Below are 23,230 nucleotides of genomic sequence, written 5' to 3'. Positions count from 1 at the left end.
GTTTAAGACACGGGACAGATATTTCTGAGCTACTTCAGCGAACTGATTAAATAATTTGGGACGAGGCTCCTATGCAACATCATCATGCTTTTAAATGCGTTGATCGATCCTTGAGAGATATTATGTCTGCTATTGATAAAAGCAGAGCTAAAAAGCCATTTGGTGGTATAACCAATGTTTTTGGTGGAGATTTTAGGCAGATACTTCCTGTCATTCCAAAAGCGTCAAGGGCTGAAGTTGTCTGCTCTACCTTCAATAAATCCAAGCTTTGGGAATCCTGTGAAGTATTTTTATTGAAGCAAAACATGTGGCTTAATGCAGGAAATAGTGATTTGGAGAACAAAACCATTGCGGACTTTAGCAAGTGGCAGCTTGCTGTCGGCGATGGCAAAGAAACCAATATTTCTCCAAGTCCAGACACTGGTGAAATGTTAATAAAGATTCCTGATCAATATATCGTTCATACGTCCGGAAATCCAATCCATAAGCTTTTTGAAGTGACGTACCCAGATTTTATACAAAATATCTCTTCACATGAATACCTCAGATCAAGGGCCATACTCACACCTACCAATATTGTGGTGGATGAGATTAATACAATGATACTTGAAAAAAATCCTGGCATGGTTTATACTTATCTGAGTCAGGATTCAATTGATGATGCAGGTGATGATGATAATGATTTCAGATCCGCTTTTCCAGTTGAGTATCTAAACTCTATCAATATGCCTTGCATTCCTAAGCATGAGTTAAAATTAAAGGTAGGAGTTGCCGTCATGCTTATGAGAAACTTAAACCAGATCATGGGATTATGCAATGGTACAAGAATGATTGTGAAATCCTGTAGGAAGAAAAGTATTGAATGTGAGATTTTGTGTGGCTCTCATGTTGGAACGAAACATCTAATACCTAGAATTGAGATGATTCCAAGTGACAGGAACTGGCCGTTTGAATTTAAACGCGTTCAGTTTCCGATTCAAATATGTTATGCCATGACGATTAACAAAAGTCAGGGACAATCACTTGATACGGTTGGGCTTTACCTTCCTAAAGCAGCTTTCTCGCATGGACACATCTATGTTGCTATATCCAGAGTGACCTGACCTGAAGGCCTCCATATTCTCATAGATAGTTGTGATGGTATTAGCACATATATCACAAATAATGTAGTTTTTGAGGATGTGTTTTACAATCTTCCAAGTGTAGACAATTGACATGATATATTAAGAACTTCCTGTAACATCTTTCTATATTTCTTTATGAACTCTGGATTTATTTTTTTTGATATATCAATGGTGTGAGTTCAACATCCAAAATGTTACACTTTTTTTTACTGCATCCTTCTATGAACTTAATATATACATTAAATCTCCAATTATTTTGTCTATTAAAAATATGTATAATCTGTTTGATTAGGAAGATTTTCTTAATTGTTTATATACTGTACATATTTTATTAGGAATTGGATTTCAGTTTTCCCTTTTTCTGTTGGCAAAAACCCAAATGATAAGGTTGGTTAGTTGTCATAATCACATCAAACACTTACCTTAAGAATTATCAGCAAATTAAACCGGGATATTACTCTAATTCTCAATTAAAGGAATAGATTTGCACTATCAATTTCGAGCTAAATTGTTGGCATCTCCCTAATGCCTTGCTGTTTAAATATATTTTCAACATTTTTACAGGAGTTTTGTCATTTGCAAAGCATCATCCTTTTTTCTCTCAAGAGTTCAACCATTTTGTAAGATCTTCAATTCTTTAAGCGATTTATACAGTTCTTAGAATATTAACATCTATAAATATCTTACCTGCTGATTTGTTATTAAATATTTTAATGAACTTTTTCCGTGCTATTCTGATAGTGATATTTTTCAATGGAATCATTTGATCGTCTATCCAATCTCGACAAGGCAAACACTAACTGGAAAATTAAGGCCAGGGTTACCAGGATGTGGGCTAACATGACTTTAGAGACTAACTCATTGAAAGGCTACAATCTTATTCTCCTTGATGATGATGTATGTTTTAAATTTATTCATCTTTGCATTATTTGCTGTCAATCCTTTTTTCCAGTATTATATATTTATGTCATTTAAATTATCTAAATGTAGGATAACCACGTTCATGCCTTTGCCTATCATTACATTTGGAATGGATTCAGCACGAAAATTGTGAAAGGCGGTGTCTATGTTTTTGACCAGTTTGCAGTTAAAGATCCTGTTGGAAACTTGAAGCCTGTTCAGTCAACCCTCTGCATCAGATTTACAGGCTCCACTACTGTGAGGACTGCTGATGATGATGGCATGATCCCTTCACAAAAGTTTGAGTTTTTAGACCTGGGAGATTTGTTCGCAGAAGCAAATAAATGTCTTCCTCAACAGCAGCCTGAATTTGCAATAGGTCTGGTAACGCGCTCTTTTAACTCGATATTATCGTAATTAACTCATATGGAACAATTCTCCTACAATTATAAGACAGCCTACTTTAATATTGTGTAAATAAATTTTATGTTAAACAGATATTATTGGAGTTGTGGAGGAGTATGAAGGTTTGAACAAGCTTCATACCCGATACCGAGATAGGGACATTGTGAAGTTTAGAATATGCGATTCAAAGTAATGTTCATATATATTTGATCAGTAGTGTAATTACGCATATACACCGCATATTGCTAATAGATTATTAACATATATGATATTTAAAACTTTTTTGTAGTAATGCCCACAAAGTTACTATTTGGGGTGATCTTGCTGTGTCTTTCAACAACGATATGGCTGGAAATCCCAAAAAACGATCATTGCTATTATAACAAGTACAAAAGTGACTACATTTATGAGTAAATACTTATGTAAACAAATCTATTACACAGTTATATTCTTGCTGATTAAACAATTAACTTTATTCCCATATACAGGTTTCGTTCAGATTGGTACATTACCATCTACTCATCTATATATAAAAATCTAGATGATGAATCTGTGAATGATATGAGGCAGAGGTAACAAGTAAATATAGAGTTAAAATTAACTTATCAATGTTTTGCTCTGTTTATTAATTTCTTCAATATGGTTAGGTTGCTTGAGGAAGGATATATAATGAAAAGAGACAAATTGTTCCAGGCCAAACAAATTGAAGTGGTTCCCACATTATTTGAAAAGTTGTCACTCAAAGACCTTAATGAGAATCTGACATACGATCATCTCAAGGTATTACATTTATATTATATTCAGAAATGGTATTTTTTATATTGTTGCTTTTGTTGTTAAATATTACATTTTCATCGTACCCCAGAAAAGAATTTGTTGCACCTTTAAGATCATTAAGGTTGATGAGGAAACAAATTGGTGGGTTTATAGCTGTAACAAATGTCTCCACGAGGTTGAGCGCATTGGAACAGTATTCAAATGTACCCAATGTCCTCGAAACATTCCCGTGTCTCCGAAGAGGTAACCTAACTATTTTACTTTATTGGAAATATTTGTAGGCTAGATACTGTTAATTAAAGCCTTTAAAAAATAGCTAACTATTTTCTCAAGGTTCCGTATCATGGTACTTGCCGAGGATGAGACATTTGCCTGTAATATTGTTTTGAATGATCGAGTTTCTAGAAGAGTTCTTGGAACAAGTGCTGCAAAGGTGGTTTCTGATTACGATAAGGTAAATAACTGTTGAAATAAAACAGCTCCAGCGTCACCATGTTATACCACATATGCATTCTTATTTTCTACAACGGTGTTCAGGATTCCTCCAAAGCCTTTCCAGAAGTGATTAAATCATTAGTCAAAAGACTAATTTCAGTTGAGCTTGGTCTGATAAAATCAAACGTTGTTGAGGATAACAACATCTTTTATGCTGATGATTTATATGAACCAATGATGAACACTCCAACTCCTTCTGAATCTCCAATTTTGTCCGAAGATTATTCCATCAACATGGGTTTTGAAGTGAGATTATAATGCGGTTATGTTACATTTGAGTTCTTTTTATTATTCCATGCTGAATACTAATATTTGCAGACTTTCTTATTAAAACGTCTTTGCATGTATAGTACTCTGAAGGTGATGACGGTAATGGTACTCCAGGCTCTGCTAAATCTGTTACCAAAAAAATTAAGAAGGTACTGACAATATGATAGCATCCTATGTTAGACATCCTATTTACTTATATACCAAAGTACTTTTCGCTGACTAGGAATTGTCCTTATTCATCACTCTAAAACTATGTCCACCTAATTTAATTAATGAATACGTCAATTTTGGTTGCAGGAAGGTTGATAGCATGCTTCAACTTTGAGTGCTTTCCAGAGCTTTCATCTTGCTTATGGCTGAATGATTTTTTACATTTTGTCCACATGACATTATTTGCAATTTTGACTGCTTAACAATGTTTTTACCCTGTTTTCATAACTGTGATCAACGTCATCACACATAAATAAAAGTTTGGTTTACAATATTTAAATATTACCTTGATCATCTACGTTTAATGAAGCATGGTTGAAGCACAACTTTTACTAAAAATTAGTGCTTATTTATCACGGACCCTGTCGTACACCATTTAATTTGACAATTAATGTCCTTTATGGACATAAGATTTTATAATGGAAAGAAATGTTTAATTTCAAATTGTATAGCGAAAATATCATTTTTTCAAGAGAAGACAATTTCTTAAATTTGACTCGAAACATTCATGATGAGCAGCCTTAAATTCAAAATAAAGTGTCAGACTATATGTTTTAAATTCCCCGCAATACTAAATATTGAAATTTACCAAATATAACTACTTTCCATCTCATCATACAAGTTTCCACGATATTTCCTGTTAATATCCTCAAAATATGCTCCGTAATTTTGACATAAATCAATACCTTAATTACGGCAATCCTGATTCACACATTGCTTTGTTTAGGATTATTATATAATATGCGTATTGTTTGTGATTTGCACAGTATACCACAACCTATAAAAATTATCCTAACTGCCTACAATCAAGATGACAATATCTTCCTTTAAAATTGGTGTTATTGAGTATCTTTCCCATATTCAAAATCGATCCTATTCTACTTAGACGGTACTATATATTCAGTAACTTTTATAGTTGTTCTACACTAAAATTGTTGAAGAACATACAGGTTTGTACACATATTTCTCTTCAATTTCAACAAAAAATACTATACATAATACATTAATCCAATAAATATTTATCATCTTTCAGCCAGGTATGGATGACCATCAACATTTGTCCGATTTGAATGCCACTCAAATTGCATGGATGTTGAAAGTTAGGGTGACAAGAATGTGGAGGTCCCTGAATGGTCATGGAGAGGTCTCGAGGCACAATCTTATTTTACTCGACTGTGAGGTGTGATTGCTTTTAATCTATTGCAAGTAATTGAGTTCACCACGTTTCTATTTTTTATATTCATTATTCATGCATATACTCTCTTTATATTACAGAATACGCACATGGTTGCAGTTGTTTCACCTGCTATTTGGAATCAATTTGTCGGACTTTTGATTCCAGGAACCTTATACCGTATAAGGAACATAGGTATCATGCCTGCAACTGGTTTGTACAGGCCTGTGCGTAACACAAACTGCATACGGTTCCTACCCATCACTATTGTGGATGTAGTTCCAGTGGATACTCTAATGATTCCGCGGCACAAGTTTGAATTTACTCCCCTGCCTGCTATTTCCGACGCTCTTTTGAATTCAAATTATGATGAGATGCCTGTTTACTCCACATGTATTGAAATTTAAACGTCGACAACCAATGTGTCTAAAGTTATAAACGTTAGTAATTTACAATGTCAAAATAGATGTTATCGGTGTTGTCGAAGACTTGGAACCAAAGCGAACAATCCTGAGCAGATTTGGTTCAAGGGATATGATCCGCTTCAGACTAAGTGATGGAGAGTAAGATATTCCGTATTCTGGCCCTTATAATGCAGATTTGTACAATCATAACTGTTTAGATTACCACGTCTTTACTTTGATTTCAGGACATCGCACCGTATTTATTTTGTGGGTAATTTCCCACCAAATATAGATTCTTTATACCAGGATATAGGAACAGAAAGGAAAATTGTCATCCTTGCATCTGTCCGCATCAATGTTTACCAAGGTTAAATTCTTGCTTTCCTGCATGTACTAATTGTTTTTGAAAAAATCAACAGTCTGACTCTCAAATTCCATTTGAGACATTCCTAAAGTATTCTATTTTTTCTATTTGAAAAAGGTATAATTCGCATAGGTAATTTGCCCTCAACAAATATCTTCATTAATATTGACTATCCGGATGTCGTCACTTTGAGACAGAGGTATGCACATCAAATGAACTCACCTATAAATTAGTATATAATTTACTATTCATGCTCTAACTTTGCTTTCCTTTTGTCATGTAGGTTAGTGAATGTCGACAACTAATGCGTTACAGAGATATTGCAGCTGGAGCATTTTATTATATTTATTAGTTTATGATATTTAACTAAATAAAGTTTTTATCGATATTCGGAATAAGCGTGTAAATTGTTCTACCACAAATATTATAATTTGTTATTCAACGTGTATGTTTCTCATATTTTTGGATTTTTAAATTATCTATTTAAATCTTTTGGTTGAATTACGCCGCAGTTATCTTATGCAATATTTAACTGTAATACTTCTCTGTTCGGACTAAGATATTATGATATTTAATACAAGCACGAAATATTTACCATATTCTAAATACTGTCACACATTTATCTAAGTAATCCAGTACTAAGATTACTATTTTTACTTTTCTGTAGGCGTAGAAATTGTACAAGTTATCTATATTAAAAATATACAATATTGATTGCAAATACATAATTACTAAGTCCTCAATCAACCTTAAGAATAATGTCATTGCAACAAGAGAGCTTTTCCATTGTTCAGCCAATAAGATCCATAATATAAATACATCATATTAAATTTGGAAAGTGTTTTAAAATCAGATCACATCCAATAATCTAAATAGCTACAAAACCTAAATTTCAAGGATAACAAACCATAATATTATACATCATGTACCAGAGCATAAATATATTGATCACATTGATCCAATATGAAATGTAGTGTAGATTAAACAAACTATTCGATAACTATATCGAATATTAAATCTTCTTGCTGAAAAGTAAATACCAAGTTATCGTCTATTTGTAGCTCATTATCAGTCGCAAATTGGTTCCATCCAGCAGAGAATCGAGGTAATCCAGTAGAAAACACTATCTTAACATTCCAGGTTAAAAGCCCCATCCTAAAAGTTACAATTTCGCCACTTATCCATGTCCTACCATTCGGCTGTACAGCTGCTGGGATATACTGAAAGATGATATGTCTTTGTTATATCAATTAACCACAAAATGAGTAAAATTTATATTGTATTTGCAAAAAAAGTCTATGTAAATTGATCGAGTAATGTAACAATACCGCTCCGTGACATGTGTTATTCACATTTGAAGCAGTCATGGTGGCGGTGAACTCCATTCCCAGGAGTTGATCATTTTCCTGATCACTTATATTATTGTCTGCAACATTATCAGTTACGTCTTCAACATCCATATCCAAGTTGTCTTCTACTTGCTGAATTCCTTCTTCAGGAACTCTGCAGCATGATCAGTGTCAACTGTAATATTTATATGAATAATTTCTTCTAATTCCTCAAATCCACCTGGAAGCTGTTCATGAATATCTACAGAGAAGTAGCAAAAGGTATTAATATTATTATCGTGGTCACCCGTGTTTCCATTATTACCGTTTGACTGCATAGCTTCATTAATCACCAGACCAATAAAATGGTATGTAGTATTTAAAGTAGTACCATTTCTTGAAGAACAGCTGACCATAGGTTTTTCATTTTTTGAACTATCAAAAATGATAGTTTCAAACTTCCCAGATCCTCTGTAGGTAAGCAACATGAAATCCTTCCTCTCAAACATTTTATCATTTACTAGCGCCAGTATATCAGAAATCTTCCCTATGGATTCAGAGTAATGACAATTGTATATCTTTCCATTCTGCAAGATCAATTGTACTTTTGCAGGAATAACTTTCAAAGAGTTGTGAAATATTTCTGGTATGGCCTGTCACAAGCATAATAAGTATCGATAAATGACAAAATTACTATTAATAGAGAAAGAGATACAGATCATAGTGTGGGAAAGTGAGAATTGCTTAATTAAAAGCTTACTATTACTCCAGAGTCTATTGCACCACCAATACCGAATATCATGAATTTGCAACCAATCCCAGTTATTATATCTGTAAATTAATTGTTGGTATCCAAGTTCAGTCATAATGAATAATGAAATTTAAATTTATGTATCCTAAAACAAATACGTAAAAGCTTTGTAAAAATGTGCAATTACCTCTACAAGTTAAATGCGATTGGGAAACAACTCTTGCAGAATTATAAATCCACTTCAATTACATCAGGATTTAGTGCACATACCATAAATTGTCCGAGGCCCTCATGCATGAAAATCAGAATTGTAGCCGAATACCGTCTAACTTCTTTCAGGAACCATGTAAGGTTAAAAAACTGTTTTCCTCCACTGAATACTTGACATGAATTTCACGACCACTTGGGAACCGAAGCCAGACATTTTTTGGTAACACACTTGCAAATGTTGTGGCCAACTTCTCTAGTAGTTTCTGTATAAATCAATTAAATTTTAAACACCAATTAATTTGATCCATATTCGCAGCAACCTTAAAATTCCACCCAAATTTAAGATATGAAATGTGTACAACATTAAATGAAAAATGTACCACTACATTTTGTGCATAGTTATCTGATTTAAGAATAACGATAAATCCTGGAAGCTTGGTTTGATTATTATCCACCTAATAATTATAGGAGCATAATACTTTTACATATATTTTTTAAAAGAACAAATAACTCTATTCTATTAAACATATTATCACATACCATCTTATGTCTCTTCTTCAATCTCTGATTTTTTTTGTAATATTTCCATCCTTTCTTACTAGCAATGAATTACAAAATTCCTGCAATTGATCGATGACATTGTCTTCTTCCATTAACATACTTTCTCCTCTTTCGCAACCAACAAATTCATGTTCCACCTCCATATCTATAAAATTGTAATATAGAAACATCAGTACAATAATTATAACTTTAACCTTCATCAGATTTTGCCACATTGATATGTATCAAACCTTCATCAGAATCTAAATGAATCTGTAGAAACCAATCTCTTCCTATCATCTCTTTTCCTCTAATACGCCTTTTTAAGTAATCAACCTCAAATCCATCTTCCTGAAAAATCCTAGATGAAATGATATTGCTATCATCCATAGTAAATACAAGTGTATCTCTTTCACGCAAATAAAATATCACTAGCACATATCCAAGGCAGTAAAAATATCCACTTGACGAGTTGTATGAAACGAAAGATTCATGCCCTCCAACCCGGATTTTCTCTATCGTCTGGAGCTTTTGACTGTATTTGTACCGCACCAAACTTGGTACAATCTTGGAAAGAAACAATAAATAATGTTATTTTTACGAATTACACATAAAAGCACAAACATGTACGGATGCACAAACATATAATTATATATGCTCTTCAATTTGATCACAACGGAAATTAATCACAAATCCTCCACATGCCAGAGTATCTTTAGACACAATTTTCAAGAATGATGTTTCCGCCAACAAGTTTCCTGCCCCCAAAAAAATATTTAATGACTTTCCACAGATGTACAATTTCCTTAATTCATAAATAATTTATATGTAGAAATCAAAAAATTTAACTTATGACAGTACCTCTATCAAGATCTTTACCATAAACTTCATGTTTATAGATGCAAACATTCACGTTGTTCACATTATAAATATCATTATGCATTCTATACAAGACAATATAATCTCCAACTCCAAGTCATGTGTCTGATACAAAATCAGCCCATCCTTTCCCAAATTTGCAATGTCCTCCAATCCTCTCTACCTCGCATTTCCATTCCTTAGTAGTAAACCTCAGACTGACCGAGTTCCCATTTTTCAAGTTTTTGTAAAAATTCTCCGTTCCTGGCTCAGTGTCTGATATATATACAAATAATTGGACAATTATACACCTTATACCAACTGATATGAAAGTATGAATTTTAGTTGATATGAAAATAATTCCAAAATCTATCATACCAGATCTAGCGCATGTTCTTGCAAGTCTGTGTTATTTATGCAGATACGGTAAGATTCACTTTTGTTTAGAATTGCATCGTAAACTAACCGAGCAATAGATTTTAGAAACTCAATGTTTCCATATAGGACAACGAATTCATCATGTTTCCATTCAGGTTTATTCTTCTTCCACTCATTTGGATGTATTGTCTGGTAGTTTATTTCAACTGTGGCTTCCTTATATATCTTCACATTAAAAACTCTGTCCCCATAATAATCAAATAGAACAAAGTTATATATCTTAATGCCATAGTACTCCATGAAACGAGCAAGACCGCATATTTTACCGACTTCTGAATCATATCGAGCATGCCATATATGTGTTTTACAGTATATCTTCAAGTGATCTGGAATTCTTCTACCACAAAAACCTTTAAAATTCGGTGGCACTCTCTGATGAAGTACCATTAAATCAAAATTTCAAAAGATTATAAAGAGATTAAAACTATATAAATGAACGCTGTAAAATCTACACTTACAATTTGCCCGAATTCAGAAACTTCCACATTTGCTTCCAGAAAGCTACATATACTATCTTCATTGTCTGTACAATTAGTATTATGTTAATGTACCTAAATAAAACAGGATAATGACTAAAGGTCAAATTCTTACCTAAATCTGCTACATTCTTCGTTGTAGAATCTGATGCTCTCTTAATCTGTAATTACATAATAAATTTATTCCAATAAATATAAATCATGAAATTTACTTAAAACCAAGATGGATGAGATACAGAGCAGAAATTTCACAAGAACACTACATGCATAAGATACAAAAATATTATATTACATGAATCCAAACAAAACATGTTCTTAAATTCTATGCAGCATTAATATATTAATTTAAGATATATATACATAAAACTCTATGAATCAAGCAATATAACCGTATACCAACAACTGATTCATAGCTCCATTCCATGTATATATATATATATATAAACTGTATGTAAGCAATATAACTATAAAATCAAAATTGATTCATACCTCCATTGTAGACAATGAGTTGATTGTACCGAGAATGCTATTGCCTTCTCTGTGAAAGGAAGTTAGACTTCTTGCTTAACGGAAGTTGAGAATCCCAAATTAACGTCAATTTGCGTTATCTGGGTTTTTTTTAAGACAGGTATGTTGTATTTTTTTGGGATAATAAAATCTCAAAGTCGGCTTTATTTTTGGGCTTTTTTGTTTGTTTTGTTTTTCTTCTCTCTTTCTCCTTATATTAAAAGGCCCATTCTGTAAATTACATTAATATATTATATTTCTATATAAGGATGATTTTGTATTTTTTTTTATTTTAAAAACAATTCATGCAAAATATTGAACTATATATAGACTTTACTTTATGTCTTTTCAAATTATCAATTAAATTATACTATAAGTCGGGTTTACTGCGCTAACTTTATTCACATTGTCTTCTCAAAACTTGAGAAAATAATATGTTACGACACAAGAAGTAGGATACTCTTTCCAGATTGGTTAAATCTTGAGAACTAAAAAATTAAAATTAAATGTCAGTAATTGATGATTAAATATAATGTATATTTTGAATTTCATACATTAACGAAATCTAAAAAAATTCAGTAAACTTAAAAGATAAAAGTTTTCTAACTACCTAGGGTAGTACAAAGACAATGAGCTATATCTTGGTTGTAGCACTTTTTGTTATTGATTATATGTCTAGATACAATAAAACAGCATGATGGATGTAATTAATGCTCTACAAACTATAACGAGTCTTCGAATACAGTTTTAGCAATAGGTGTAAGGAGAACTGCTTTTGGAGATATTATCATGATAAACATTGATTTTATCTTTTTTCACAAATATTTAAAATACAATTTTTAATAAAGTTAGATTAAATCAAAATATATGTTGAAAAAAACGTAATTCCCAGAGAAGATACAAATAATTAGTATCTTCAAGATGATTTTTTACAAATAAATTTATATTACTATGTCATGTAATTAGTTGACCGTTCAAAAAAATAAGTTAAGATTTTTTGTTTAGTGAAATTTAAATTTGGAAATTGAATTATGATGACGCCAAGATTTAATATTATTTTATTTTATTTTTGTTACGAAAATATTGATAAATATTAATATTACGGGAATAAGTAATTTGTAGAATAAATATTGAAAGACAAATATTGTATGTAATTACTTTCTTCCATCTTTAGATTAATTTATTATATGATTATTTTTAGTTTATATTCTTCAATGATTTATACGATCTTTTATAAGCAAAATATGTTTTTAGGAATAATTACATAAAATCAATATATTTATATTTTATTCCTCGGGATAAATAAATCTTATTGAACATAAAAGGAAGATGAAAAGATAACAATATTTTGTCCAAAACAACTGCAGATCATCATTGTTAATTAAGTCCATACGCATTCCCTTTCTCTTAAACTCAAAAGTAACAGTTAACTACATTTTCCATCAAAGCTTTCTCAAATGGCTGATCCAACTATTTTTAATGTTTCACTAGAGTTGATCATACTTATTTTTTCTCACCTCATTTTTAAGACAGAAAGCTTCAGTTTGTTCGTGAAGCTTTTGTTGGTATGGGAGCGTAAACAACCAAAGAAACATATCAAGTATGTCCTTGAAGCTCTTGACTGGGATAAGTTATATGACTTTCATCAGCATCAGATGGAAGTTACACGTGACCAGTTCTACGGCTTCGTTTCTTATTGTGTTAGACACGATGTTCATCAGGCAAGCTTTTTTAACTCATCTCTCAGACTGTTGCAGAGGAATAATGTTGATTTTAATCTTGAGGTTTTATCAGTACTATCTTCTAAATATTTCCCATCCAGATTTGCTTACATTTTCTCTAAGGCATTATTTAGACCAGCTGAATTAGATGGTACTGTTGCTGAAATGTATATGATAGTCACCAATACTGACATGAGAGGAAGAGTGAAAGAGATTATTACTTTGCTCTCTGACATGCACGGTAACATTACTGGAAATGATGTTCTGCTACCAGCAAACAAATTATGTCCAAATGCAAGGTGTGTTAAACCGTTCCACCTGGAAGATGGACCTCCGTTTGAGATAGACTTGTGGAATTCACTTTGCACTAGAGCTGTCCAAGGAAACTATCAGGAAGAAGGCGACTTATGGCCAGAGGGTTTGAAGATGGCTCATATTTGGAACTCAAAATGTCACAAATGCACTCTTCAACTGATGCTTTTCAAGATTTTACTTTATGCTATGAATTATTAAATTTAAGTAATGTATTTGTGTAAACTTCAATTGTTCTTATGTAACTGGAATTTGAATCCATGATTCTACATGTGCCATCTTTTATAACCTTATTTTGTTTACAAGATTCTTGATGTGTTGTGCATTCATAGCTTATAGTTGGTTTTGGAGTTAATACATCTTTCATAAATTTGTCAAATAATGACAATATTATCAATGTATGCATTGTTTAAAATTATAGGTTACAAAGGTTGATTTGGTTCTTCCTGAAAGGTGTCTTAAAAGGGTACTTAATTGACAGCTATCCTCAAAACTAACTTTAGAAGGTGCTTTCAATAAAGAAGCTCTCTTAATTTAGGTTGTAAAAGGTGAAGAAAATAATTCAGATTTGTAGTCATTTTCAATGGAATTAGACCTATGCCTTACCCTCTGTCTAACACATTTTCAGATGAACCAAATATAAGAGTTTCATTTGGTTTTAATTTTTCCCAATAATGTTTTTCAGTCGCATGACTGTTTTAATTTGTTTCCGTGTCTTGCAGGTGAATGTGTTCGACTCATGAAGAAGTTTACTAACTAATTCTAAATAACTTGCCTCAATTGACATAGTGAAGCAGTATAGTGTTGGTAAGAAAGTTACTTCCGAGTTCAAGGCGTGGTTAGAACTTAAACCGATGGTGCACATGGTAAACTAACAGCAATGCTGTGTTGTTGTAATATGTTACATAGATTTTGAAACCAGAGATCTGAACTATGAGCCGCGACATCAGTTATAATGTAAGTTTTTTTTGAACATTGCCATTATTTTGCTTGAATTCATTACTTTGATAATTATATATAGTTGTTTCAATTTACATATTTTCTGATCACAATTTACAATCACATAAACAACTGCATGTTTGAAATTTTGATAAATAAAGTTTGTGCTAAACTAATTATTTACTTTATATTGAAGAAAGTTATTTAATTCCTGAAAAAGAAATTCAATCATAATTACTAATTCATAAACTATTAAAACATGTTTTGTTTTATTTCTAATAAAAACAGCTAATTGATAAACTTTTATTAGTACTAATAATAGATATTATTCTATTAAGCTTTTAATAGAAAAGTTTCAATGTAACTGTATATGTATCTGAATTTACCTTAGCTTTCATCATATGTAGTTGAATTTCCTATGAACAATGTATTTTAGAATTGTTTTTCTAATGGAATATTAAACGTTGAATTGATTAGATCATGTGTGAAGAAAATACTATTATTTCTATAATTTTTTCAACATAATAATTATCTTTAGGGCACATAATTATGATGACTATTGCGATCTAAATCCCACAACTTTTTGGAATAGACAAATCTCCTCAACTCTTCTATTCTTTTTTTTAGATAACTAAAACTCTTCAACTATTTGGAGCAGACACATCTATTGAATTCTTTTCTTTATATACTACAAACAATCATTTAATAATATCTCATATAATCAAATTAAACCCATAAATAGTTAACTTTTGTTTTATACATTTAGGTAGAATGGAACATGTTGAGCGTGTATGGCAATTTCCTCCTAATGGTTGGGTGAAGATCAATGTCCATAGTGAGTATATCCAGAATGCTCCTGAAGGCGATAATAGAAATGGTATTGGTGTTATTGTAAGAGATGCAGGAGGTCATCTTCTCAGACTTACTTATGGCATAATTCCAGGACTCACAAATTTGAATAGTGCATTATGGGCTATTTTATTAGGTATGCGTCGTGCATTCCAGGATTCTTACAAACGGGTTATCATTGAAACCGACAATATACAAGCATACCGAGAATGCAAATATTACAAAGAAGAAGGGATTACACCACATTCCAGACAGACTTTTAGACTTATTCTTTCAAGGCTTAGTGATAAGAACATCCGTTATGAACTTAATTTGGTTCATCCTAATAGGAATGCAGTTACACGTCGTTTGGCAACACTTGGAAGACGGGAATCTCATGACCTTCGAACATTTGATAGGCCTGTTGCAGATATACAGAATTTCCTAAACATGGATTTAGGTATTGGGCCAGAGCAAACAAGATTTCAGGACTTTGAAGTTAATGATCCCGAACCACCAATTGATGGTCATGTTGTGCAAGTTTGAAATTCTTTCAATGTATGTGAATGTGATATATGTCTATCATGTAAGGAAGACATATTTGTATATAGAATAAACTGCATTTTTAATTGTTGTTCAATGTATATATATATTTTTAAACATCTACAGTAAACACAACATGACAGTAATCCAACATAAGCAATCAATCATAGTTGTAATTATTGCATAAAAACGTTTATTACTATCCTCCAAGTAGAGGAAGTAGAATACATCATCACAGCATATCGACTACAACATAATTTATATATTTCGAGCATAATCATCTAATAATATGCGAAGCTTTCCACTTTCTTCACTCAACATATCAGCACGAGCATTCAAAGTATTAAGATGTTCTTTCCATCCATCACCAAACTTTTTAAATGCACTTACCATTTCTTCAGTGTTCTGTTTGAATTTGTTCTCATGACCATGTAGAGATGTGGACGTATCACCTAGGAATCTGCGTGAATCCACTGTATAAGAATGTGGAATTTCAGTACTACTTTGTGATGATTCTCCACATTTTTTCCTTGATCCATTTTTCAGAGTACTCTCTATTTCGCTGTGAAAGATCGAAACTGAGTCCATTAAATTTGTAATATAAAGCAATATAAATCATAAAAACAGATAAACATTTGAATATTACTTGAATTGTTCTTTAAGGCCAATAGAACGAGCAAACAATTCAGATTGCCTATTTTCCATTGTAGCATACATCTCTGAGTAGAAAATCTTTGTTTCTTCCATGTCATTATTGAATTTTGCGCACGCTATAGCCAAATTTTGCAACTCTTGCTCCGCGACATTCTTTATGCCTGACCATCTCTTCCTCTTCTCACTTCTTGAAGCCATTTTGTAATCTGTAATATACATCTAAATTTTAAAAACACCCAAAGGTATATATACATATGAGTATTGCTGGTAGTTTTTGGCAGTTATTTTCTGATAAATTTAACAGTTACCATGATCTGTAACAATCGAATGGTAGTTAACAATTTGAATTTTTTTCCTGTTTTCAACTGTCATGTTACTCTTAATTTTTGATGTGTCCTTAAGGAATGTGCTGATTAGGTCCTCATTTTGAGAAGATACTTTTAAAAAGGTTTACATAAAACCATTTTACATGTGTTGGTGCATACTGTGTATATTCACATACTCATTCTTTTCCTCATGTTTGGAGATCGTCACTTCTACTGCAAGAGGAAGAGAATCAAGATCATTACATTGTTTTGGATTAATTATATATCAGCCTATGAGTGCAACGTTCTGATATCCCTGAAGTCTATCCGCACTTAAGTTCTGATATAAGTTCTGATGCCTTAAGTTCTGATAACTTCCTGTCTTCTGTAAGTTTTGATTTCCAGTTAAGTTCTGATTTGTGATGTCATGTCTAATCTGATTTGTTTAGTTTCAGAACTTATTATCAGAATATCAGAACTTAACTGGAAATCAGAATTTACTGAAGACAGGAAGTTATCAGAACTTAAGGAGTCAGAACTAATATCATAACTTAAGTGCGGATACACTTCAGGGATGAAAAATGGCTGATTTACAAGAGAGGATCTGGAATAAACAAAAGATGATATGCTTGGAGAGTTGGACAACTAAATGACTTATATCCATTAAACAAAAGAAGATATTTATCTTGCTTACTCGTGCATCAGCCTATAAATGCGGCTAAGTGTATGCATCAAAGTTTTTCAGAGTTAGGAATGTAATTAACATGTGAATATGCAACCTATTATATACATCCTACTATTTTTGACAATTATCTATTATGGTTGGATTAATTTTATCATGGAAATTAAATTTAAATACTATCCATTTTAATCTTTAGTAGCATGACATCATGAATTGGAGTGGATGTTTTAACATTAATCACATTTTTGTACTTCTTGAACATGTCTGCCAATATATTTTTCAAATTAGATAGAACATTAAGAGGGATGAATTTTCACTTTATATGTAGTAATCATATATTCTCACAGACAAATTTGATGCATTTGCAAAAAGAATATCCATATGTTGTAGTTTGACAATGTCCGTGATGTACTTAACGTTAAATTCATATTTCTAACTTTATAGCTACTATGATTTACCTAAAAAATATATGTGCCAACTAAAGAAAATTTTAAAAAAGATGTAGCAATCTCTTGAGATCAAATTTCAAGAGATTATGATTTTCAAAAAAAAAGTTTGTACATTACAATATGCAAATCATTACAAACATACAGAGGTTTATGAGAGCAAACCAAATTTATAGATAAGTATGAAAATGAAAAAGGTAGAGTTTACCATGTGCGTATTAGTCATCAACTTGAAAATATGTAAAAACAATATATTAGTATGCTATTGACAATAAAACGACACTCCCATTTTAATATTAAGGATTTTGGTTCAAGGTTTCATCACCAGCCTCAAAACTTAAGTTGCATATGAAAATACAAAATTACAATATAATTCAATATAATTTAAAGCATAAGCACATGGAACACGTTCAAATTGATATAAGGAGTATTCCAACAGCATCACAATAACAAAATTCAATCTCCAAACTACATTGATACTGTTAAGTAGCAGGTTCAGATTCTAAGAAATATATGGAGGATAATTACTAATTGGGAGGATTGACTTCAATGTTAAAATTTGGAACAACACTATCTTGCTGTAATGTGAAGCGCAGATTGTCATCTCCTTTAAGTCAAGATCTTTGACAAATTTGCTCCATCCACGCGAAAATCTGGCAACTGTCCCGTTTAGCACTATTTTTATGTCCCAAACTCCTTGGCCAGTTCTGAACTTCACCATGTCTCCGCTTTTCCACATTTGATCTCGGAATCTTATAGTTCTAGGAATGTGCTGTACAATAGTTGAATATATTAGCATAATTTGATAAGTCTGTTCCTGAACATAATACAACAAGGTATTCGAAATAGTTATATTATACTCCTATATATTATTATTTACCGCTCCATGAAATTTAGAGTTCAAGAGACTTCCAGCCAATAATTTAGAAAACTGGAGATTCATTCCAACTTGCGCATCATGTGGATTGTTGTTTTCCATCAACTGCATATTCTGTATTCCAGCATTGTCCTGTGCAAGGTTATCATATCCTTCCACCTCCATCTCAATTGACAGATCCACAATTTTAACATTTTGTTCTAAGTACGGATATAAGACAATGTTAATTTCAAGACCACTGCTTATGTAAAAGGACCCTGCAAAGTAAATAAGGAAACAAAACATATGGCTTACCAATTCCAGGAGGTGAATCTGTAACATTATCTTCAAAAAGAAAAAAATTGGCACTAGGCTTTCTCCTCCGATTACTTTCTGCTGTGGAACGTGTAATTTCCGTTCCTTCACACATAAAAATCCTTCCACAAAACTCACCATTCCCACCGAAACTGAATAATATCATATCATTCCCCACCAGACCAAAATACTTAATCAGTTGTTCTAGCTCATAAAGTATTCTTAATTTAGCATCGTATCTCACATCCCACAGAATCCCATTAATTATAATATGTTCAACACCAAGGAGATGCTTTTCAGTCTCCTGGCCTAAAAACCTTGGGATTGTCTGTTACAATGTTAAAACATAAAAGAATTATTGAGCATTTACTAATAACATACAAGAATATGGGTAAAAAATAATAGGTTACTCACAATATATCCAAGCTTCAAAGGACCCTCGAAAAAAATCTTATAAAATGATCTTCTTCCATTTCTATCCCCTGTTCATTAATTATCAAATTTAAATTTATTACTAAATATATTTGAATCTTCCAGATATTAAAAGACTGATCTTTCAAATAAATTGTTGCACCCTCATAGCAAAATCAAAAGAATTGTGAGATACCTTCTTTTTTCTCAGCTTCCACATCTTTCTCATTAAAAATAAAAAGTAGAACAATCTCTGGTAGCTCATGAGCCATATTCATAGCTATTACATCACCTACACAGATATCCAACTCCTTCAGAACTCCAGACCATCCTTTCCCAAACCAGCACTTTTCTCCAACCCAATGGATGAGTACATCCCATTTTCTGCAGCCATGCTTCAAACAGATCTTGGACATTCCTTTCCATCGCTTATACAAATTTTCCAAATGAGTAGGCAGTTCCTGTTCAATTGAGCACATTGAATATTAGATTTAAGATAAGTAAACCAAATGTTTATACATATGAGGTAAATAATAAATTTATAGATAGAGAGAGTTGTTACCATATTATCCAAGTCCTCCATACTTGAGTATTGTCTGATCACCATCAAGGATTGTTCACAATCAAGTCTTACAGCATTGTAGTGAATACAAGCAAGGTACCTCTCAGTAACATCATGATTACGACAATATATAAACTCATCCATAATCCAATTGTTATAGTTCTCTTTGTTGAAGAAAAACATTGGCTCAACTGATGGATGTGTAATCGAAACAGCCATATGGTTGAAACACTGGATAGTAAAGTTGTCATACCCATAATAATCAAAAACAACAACATAATACATCTTTAAATCATAAAATCTCTTAAATTCTTGAAGGCCGCAGATTTTTTTCGATACTTATCATATTCCGCATTCCAAACAATTGTCTTGCACTTTATGTGTAATTGGGAATGAAGTTTACTCCTCAATTTATCAATAAAACTAGACAGAACCCTCTGCAATTTTTGATAGATAATGCAGTGAGGTACAATATAAATTCAACTTCTTAATAACATTCAAATACAATCAGTTAAAAAATTACAAATGTTCCATCCTCATCTTTCTCCACATTTGCAGAAACAAAACTGTATAACGGTTTTCGTCCTCTACCTACATTTAACATTTATCAATCATGTATACCTAAGTTTTTAAATAAGCATCCAACAAGCAATTAAAAACATTGTCTGACATATTTACCCATATCCCAGTCAACATTCCACGAGTCGTGCTTTCTCTTAAGTTCCTGAACATTGAAATTTAAAACTCAATCCAAAACAGTTCATGAAGAATTGTTCAAAAATTCGTGAATAATCTACTTTTGGAAATCTTATCAATCTGCTATACGGAAGTATAGGCATCCAGCGGTGAACTAATTATATCAATTTGAATTCAAATCATTGTCTATATGACTCCGAACTAAAATATGCAATCAACATCAATATGAACCCCCAACGATCCAAAGATTATTAAATTAAATTTTACGTTTTATCATTAAAATCATATCAGAACAAAATATATTTTAATTTTAATCCTTATATGCTTATAAATTAATAATTATCACATTTTATAAATTTATAATTATCACGTTCTATGTTTGTTTGCCGTTAACAGTATTGTGCCTAAATTCAACACTTTGTTAAAGATATGTTGGGTATGAATTACCTAATCTTAAAATATAAATCTAAATTCTTTTAAATAAAATATTAAAATATACATGCTATCGAAACTTTATAAAGATTATTAAATTAAATCTTACGTTTTATCATTAAAATAATATAAGAACAAATTATATTTTAATTTGAATCTTTATATGAGTATAAATTAATAATTATCACATTTTATAAATTAATCAACACAAATTAAAAAACACAAGTTGAAATTATTTTATTTTATTATTAATTAAATAAATTATTCTTAAATCATTTCCTTATTAAAATTGTAATATACCTTAAAATTAATCTATATCATATGAAAAAATGTGAAACATGCGCTGATTTTATTACAAACAAAAATTAAAATTAGTTAATTATGTTTTAAAACAAAAAATATGACAACACGACATATATTTTTCTAACATACGTGAAAAAGTATATCCGCGCATATTTTTTTCATTAACCGAAAAGTTACGTAAATATTTCTCTCTATATTATTTAATATTTTTTAAAAAATTAAATATATTTAGAACGCGTAGCGCGGGAAAAAATCCTTAGTTATGGTAAGAGATGATGTGTAATTTCACTGCAGGTCTATATGGGTTCGACAAATATTGCCAACATAGATAGATTGCCTAAAATTATAGCTAATGGGAAAATAATATTAGAGAGGACAATTTTTTACTTAATATTTATAGTAATTAATTTTGATATGTTTGATACTTTTTTAGCTAATGATTCTTATACATTGGGAATGCTTTAAGTTCAAATTGAACAGGTGACAAGATTGTAGATCCGAAATTTGTAAAAATCATTTCTACTCTAAGCGATTAGCATTACGATAAAGATTTTTCTAGTATGTGGTCATGAGCATATGCTAAGAGTTAGTGTTTGATGAGGTGTCCACAAAATATAGGTGAAGAGCTTATTAATAATAATGGACCCCCTGCATGTACAAAAATCCCCACCAATAAAATATTTACAATTCATCAATCACACTTTTTAGCATGTTCCCATCAGCACACACTAAACAAACCCTACGATAATATCCCAAAAAGATTACTCTCTTAAAAATTTAAAATTTGTTTTTCTAATCATAAATTTATTTAGATAAGAAACAAATAGACATGTGGGGTGAAATTTAATGTGGTTCTTAGAGGTTGGGATCTAAGAGTATCTCCAACAAACTCTCTATTCTAGCTCTTAACTCAAAATTTGAAGAGGGAGAAGAAAAATGTTGCTCCAACAGGCTCTTAGTGGCCCTTCAAATCACTAAGAGTCTCTCCTCTCTGCTCAATTTTAAGACCCAAGTTTCACTTTTAACTAATATTATAATATATATATATTCATAAATACATTCTCTTTCTCTCTCCACTTCCCTTACATTCTTATGGTTTCAAAATATTTTTAATAATAAAAAATGAATTTAGGAGTCAATATAAAGAGTATTGTTGGAGATGAACACACACTGAATCATTAAGAGCTGATTATTTATATTATTTATAAAGAGTGAATTAAGATAAGAGCCTGTTGGAGATGCTCTAAGTCCATTAATTCTTAAAAGCTATTTTGAGTAATTTTTTCAATTCGAGGGGTTGACATGTGTTTTTATTAATTAAGGTTGACATGTGTTAGAATAGAATATTTCCTGTTAATTAATTTATTTAAAATAGTTAAATTTATTATGAATGGATGTCCTAGATGCTTATAGACATTCTTGATCTTTAATATCCTTCTCTCTTAATCTTTCATATTGTTGTAATCATATACTTTTGGTCTTTCAAATGCCTTTTACATTACCTATAAATAGGTGGCTAATTTGAGCTTATAGACACTTGAATCCAATACAATTTCCCTTCTTTCTCTATTTTAATGTCTCTCTAATATATATTTATCTCTCTAATATATCATAAAGATTATAATCTACTCTAGCACATTATCAGCACGATCAAGTTTCTTAAGTTGGGGTTTTCCTATTCTTGAAGTGTGCAAGTTTCTGAATATTACAAGTTTCTCCAGTTGGGGTTTTCCTATTCTTGAAGTGTGCAAGTTTCTGAATATTACAAGATCCATATTTTATCACTGGTAAGTAGTATTTTAAATTCAAAGTTAATAAACTCATTTTTTTTACTTTGCATACCTTTATTCCACTATGGTGTGAGTTTGCACGAGGGAGAGAAAAATCATGCATTCCATTTGATAGCATACCACTGAGGAGTCCTTATAACTATTTATTTTTTACACTTCTTCCTTTCACGTGCTGATATTATTTTACTTTGTTTTAGTGAAGAG

At 31.4% G+C, this 23,230-nt stretch overlaps 1 protein-coding gene across 1 annotated transcript; it reads left to right on the top strand.

Annotated features, from left to right (window-relative positions):
- Positions 1–122: 122 nt before the first annotated feature.
- Positions 123–1,103, top strand: LOC141718313 (uncharacterized). The gene has a single exon (XM_074520697.1). It carries the CDS (start codon positions 123–125, stop codon positions 1,101–1,103), a length of 981 nt encoding a protein of 326 aa, XP_074376798.1.
- Positions 1,104–23,230: the final 22,127 nt, after the last annotated feature.

This window comes from Apium graveolens, chromosome 4, assembly GCF_009905375.1.
Source record: "Apium graveolens cultivar Ventura chromosome 4, ASM990537v1, whole genome shotgun sequence".
Lineage (NCBI taxonomy): Eukaryota > Viridiplantae > Streptophyta > Magnoliopsida > Apiales > Apiaceae > Apium > Apium graveolens.
This window is presented reverse-complemented; position numbering and strand designations above follow the sequence as displayed.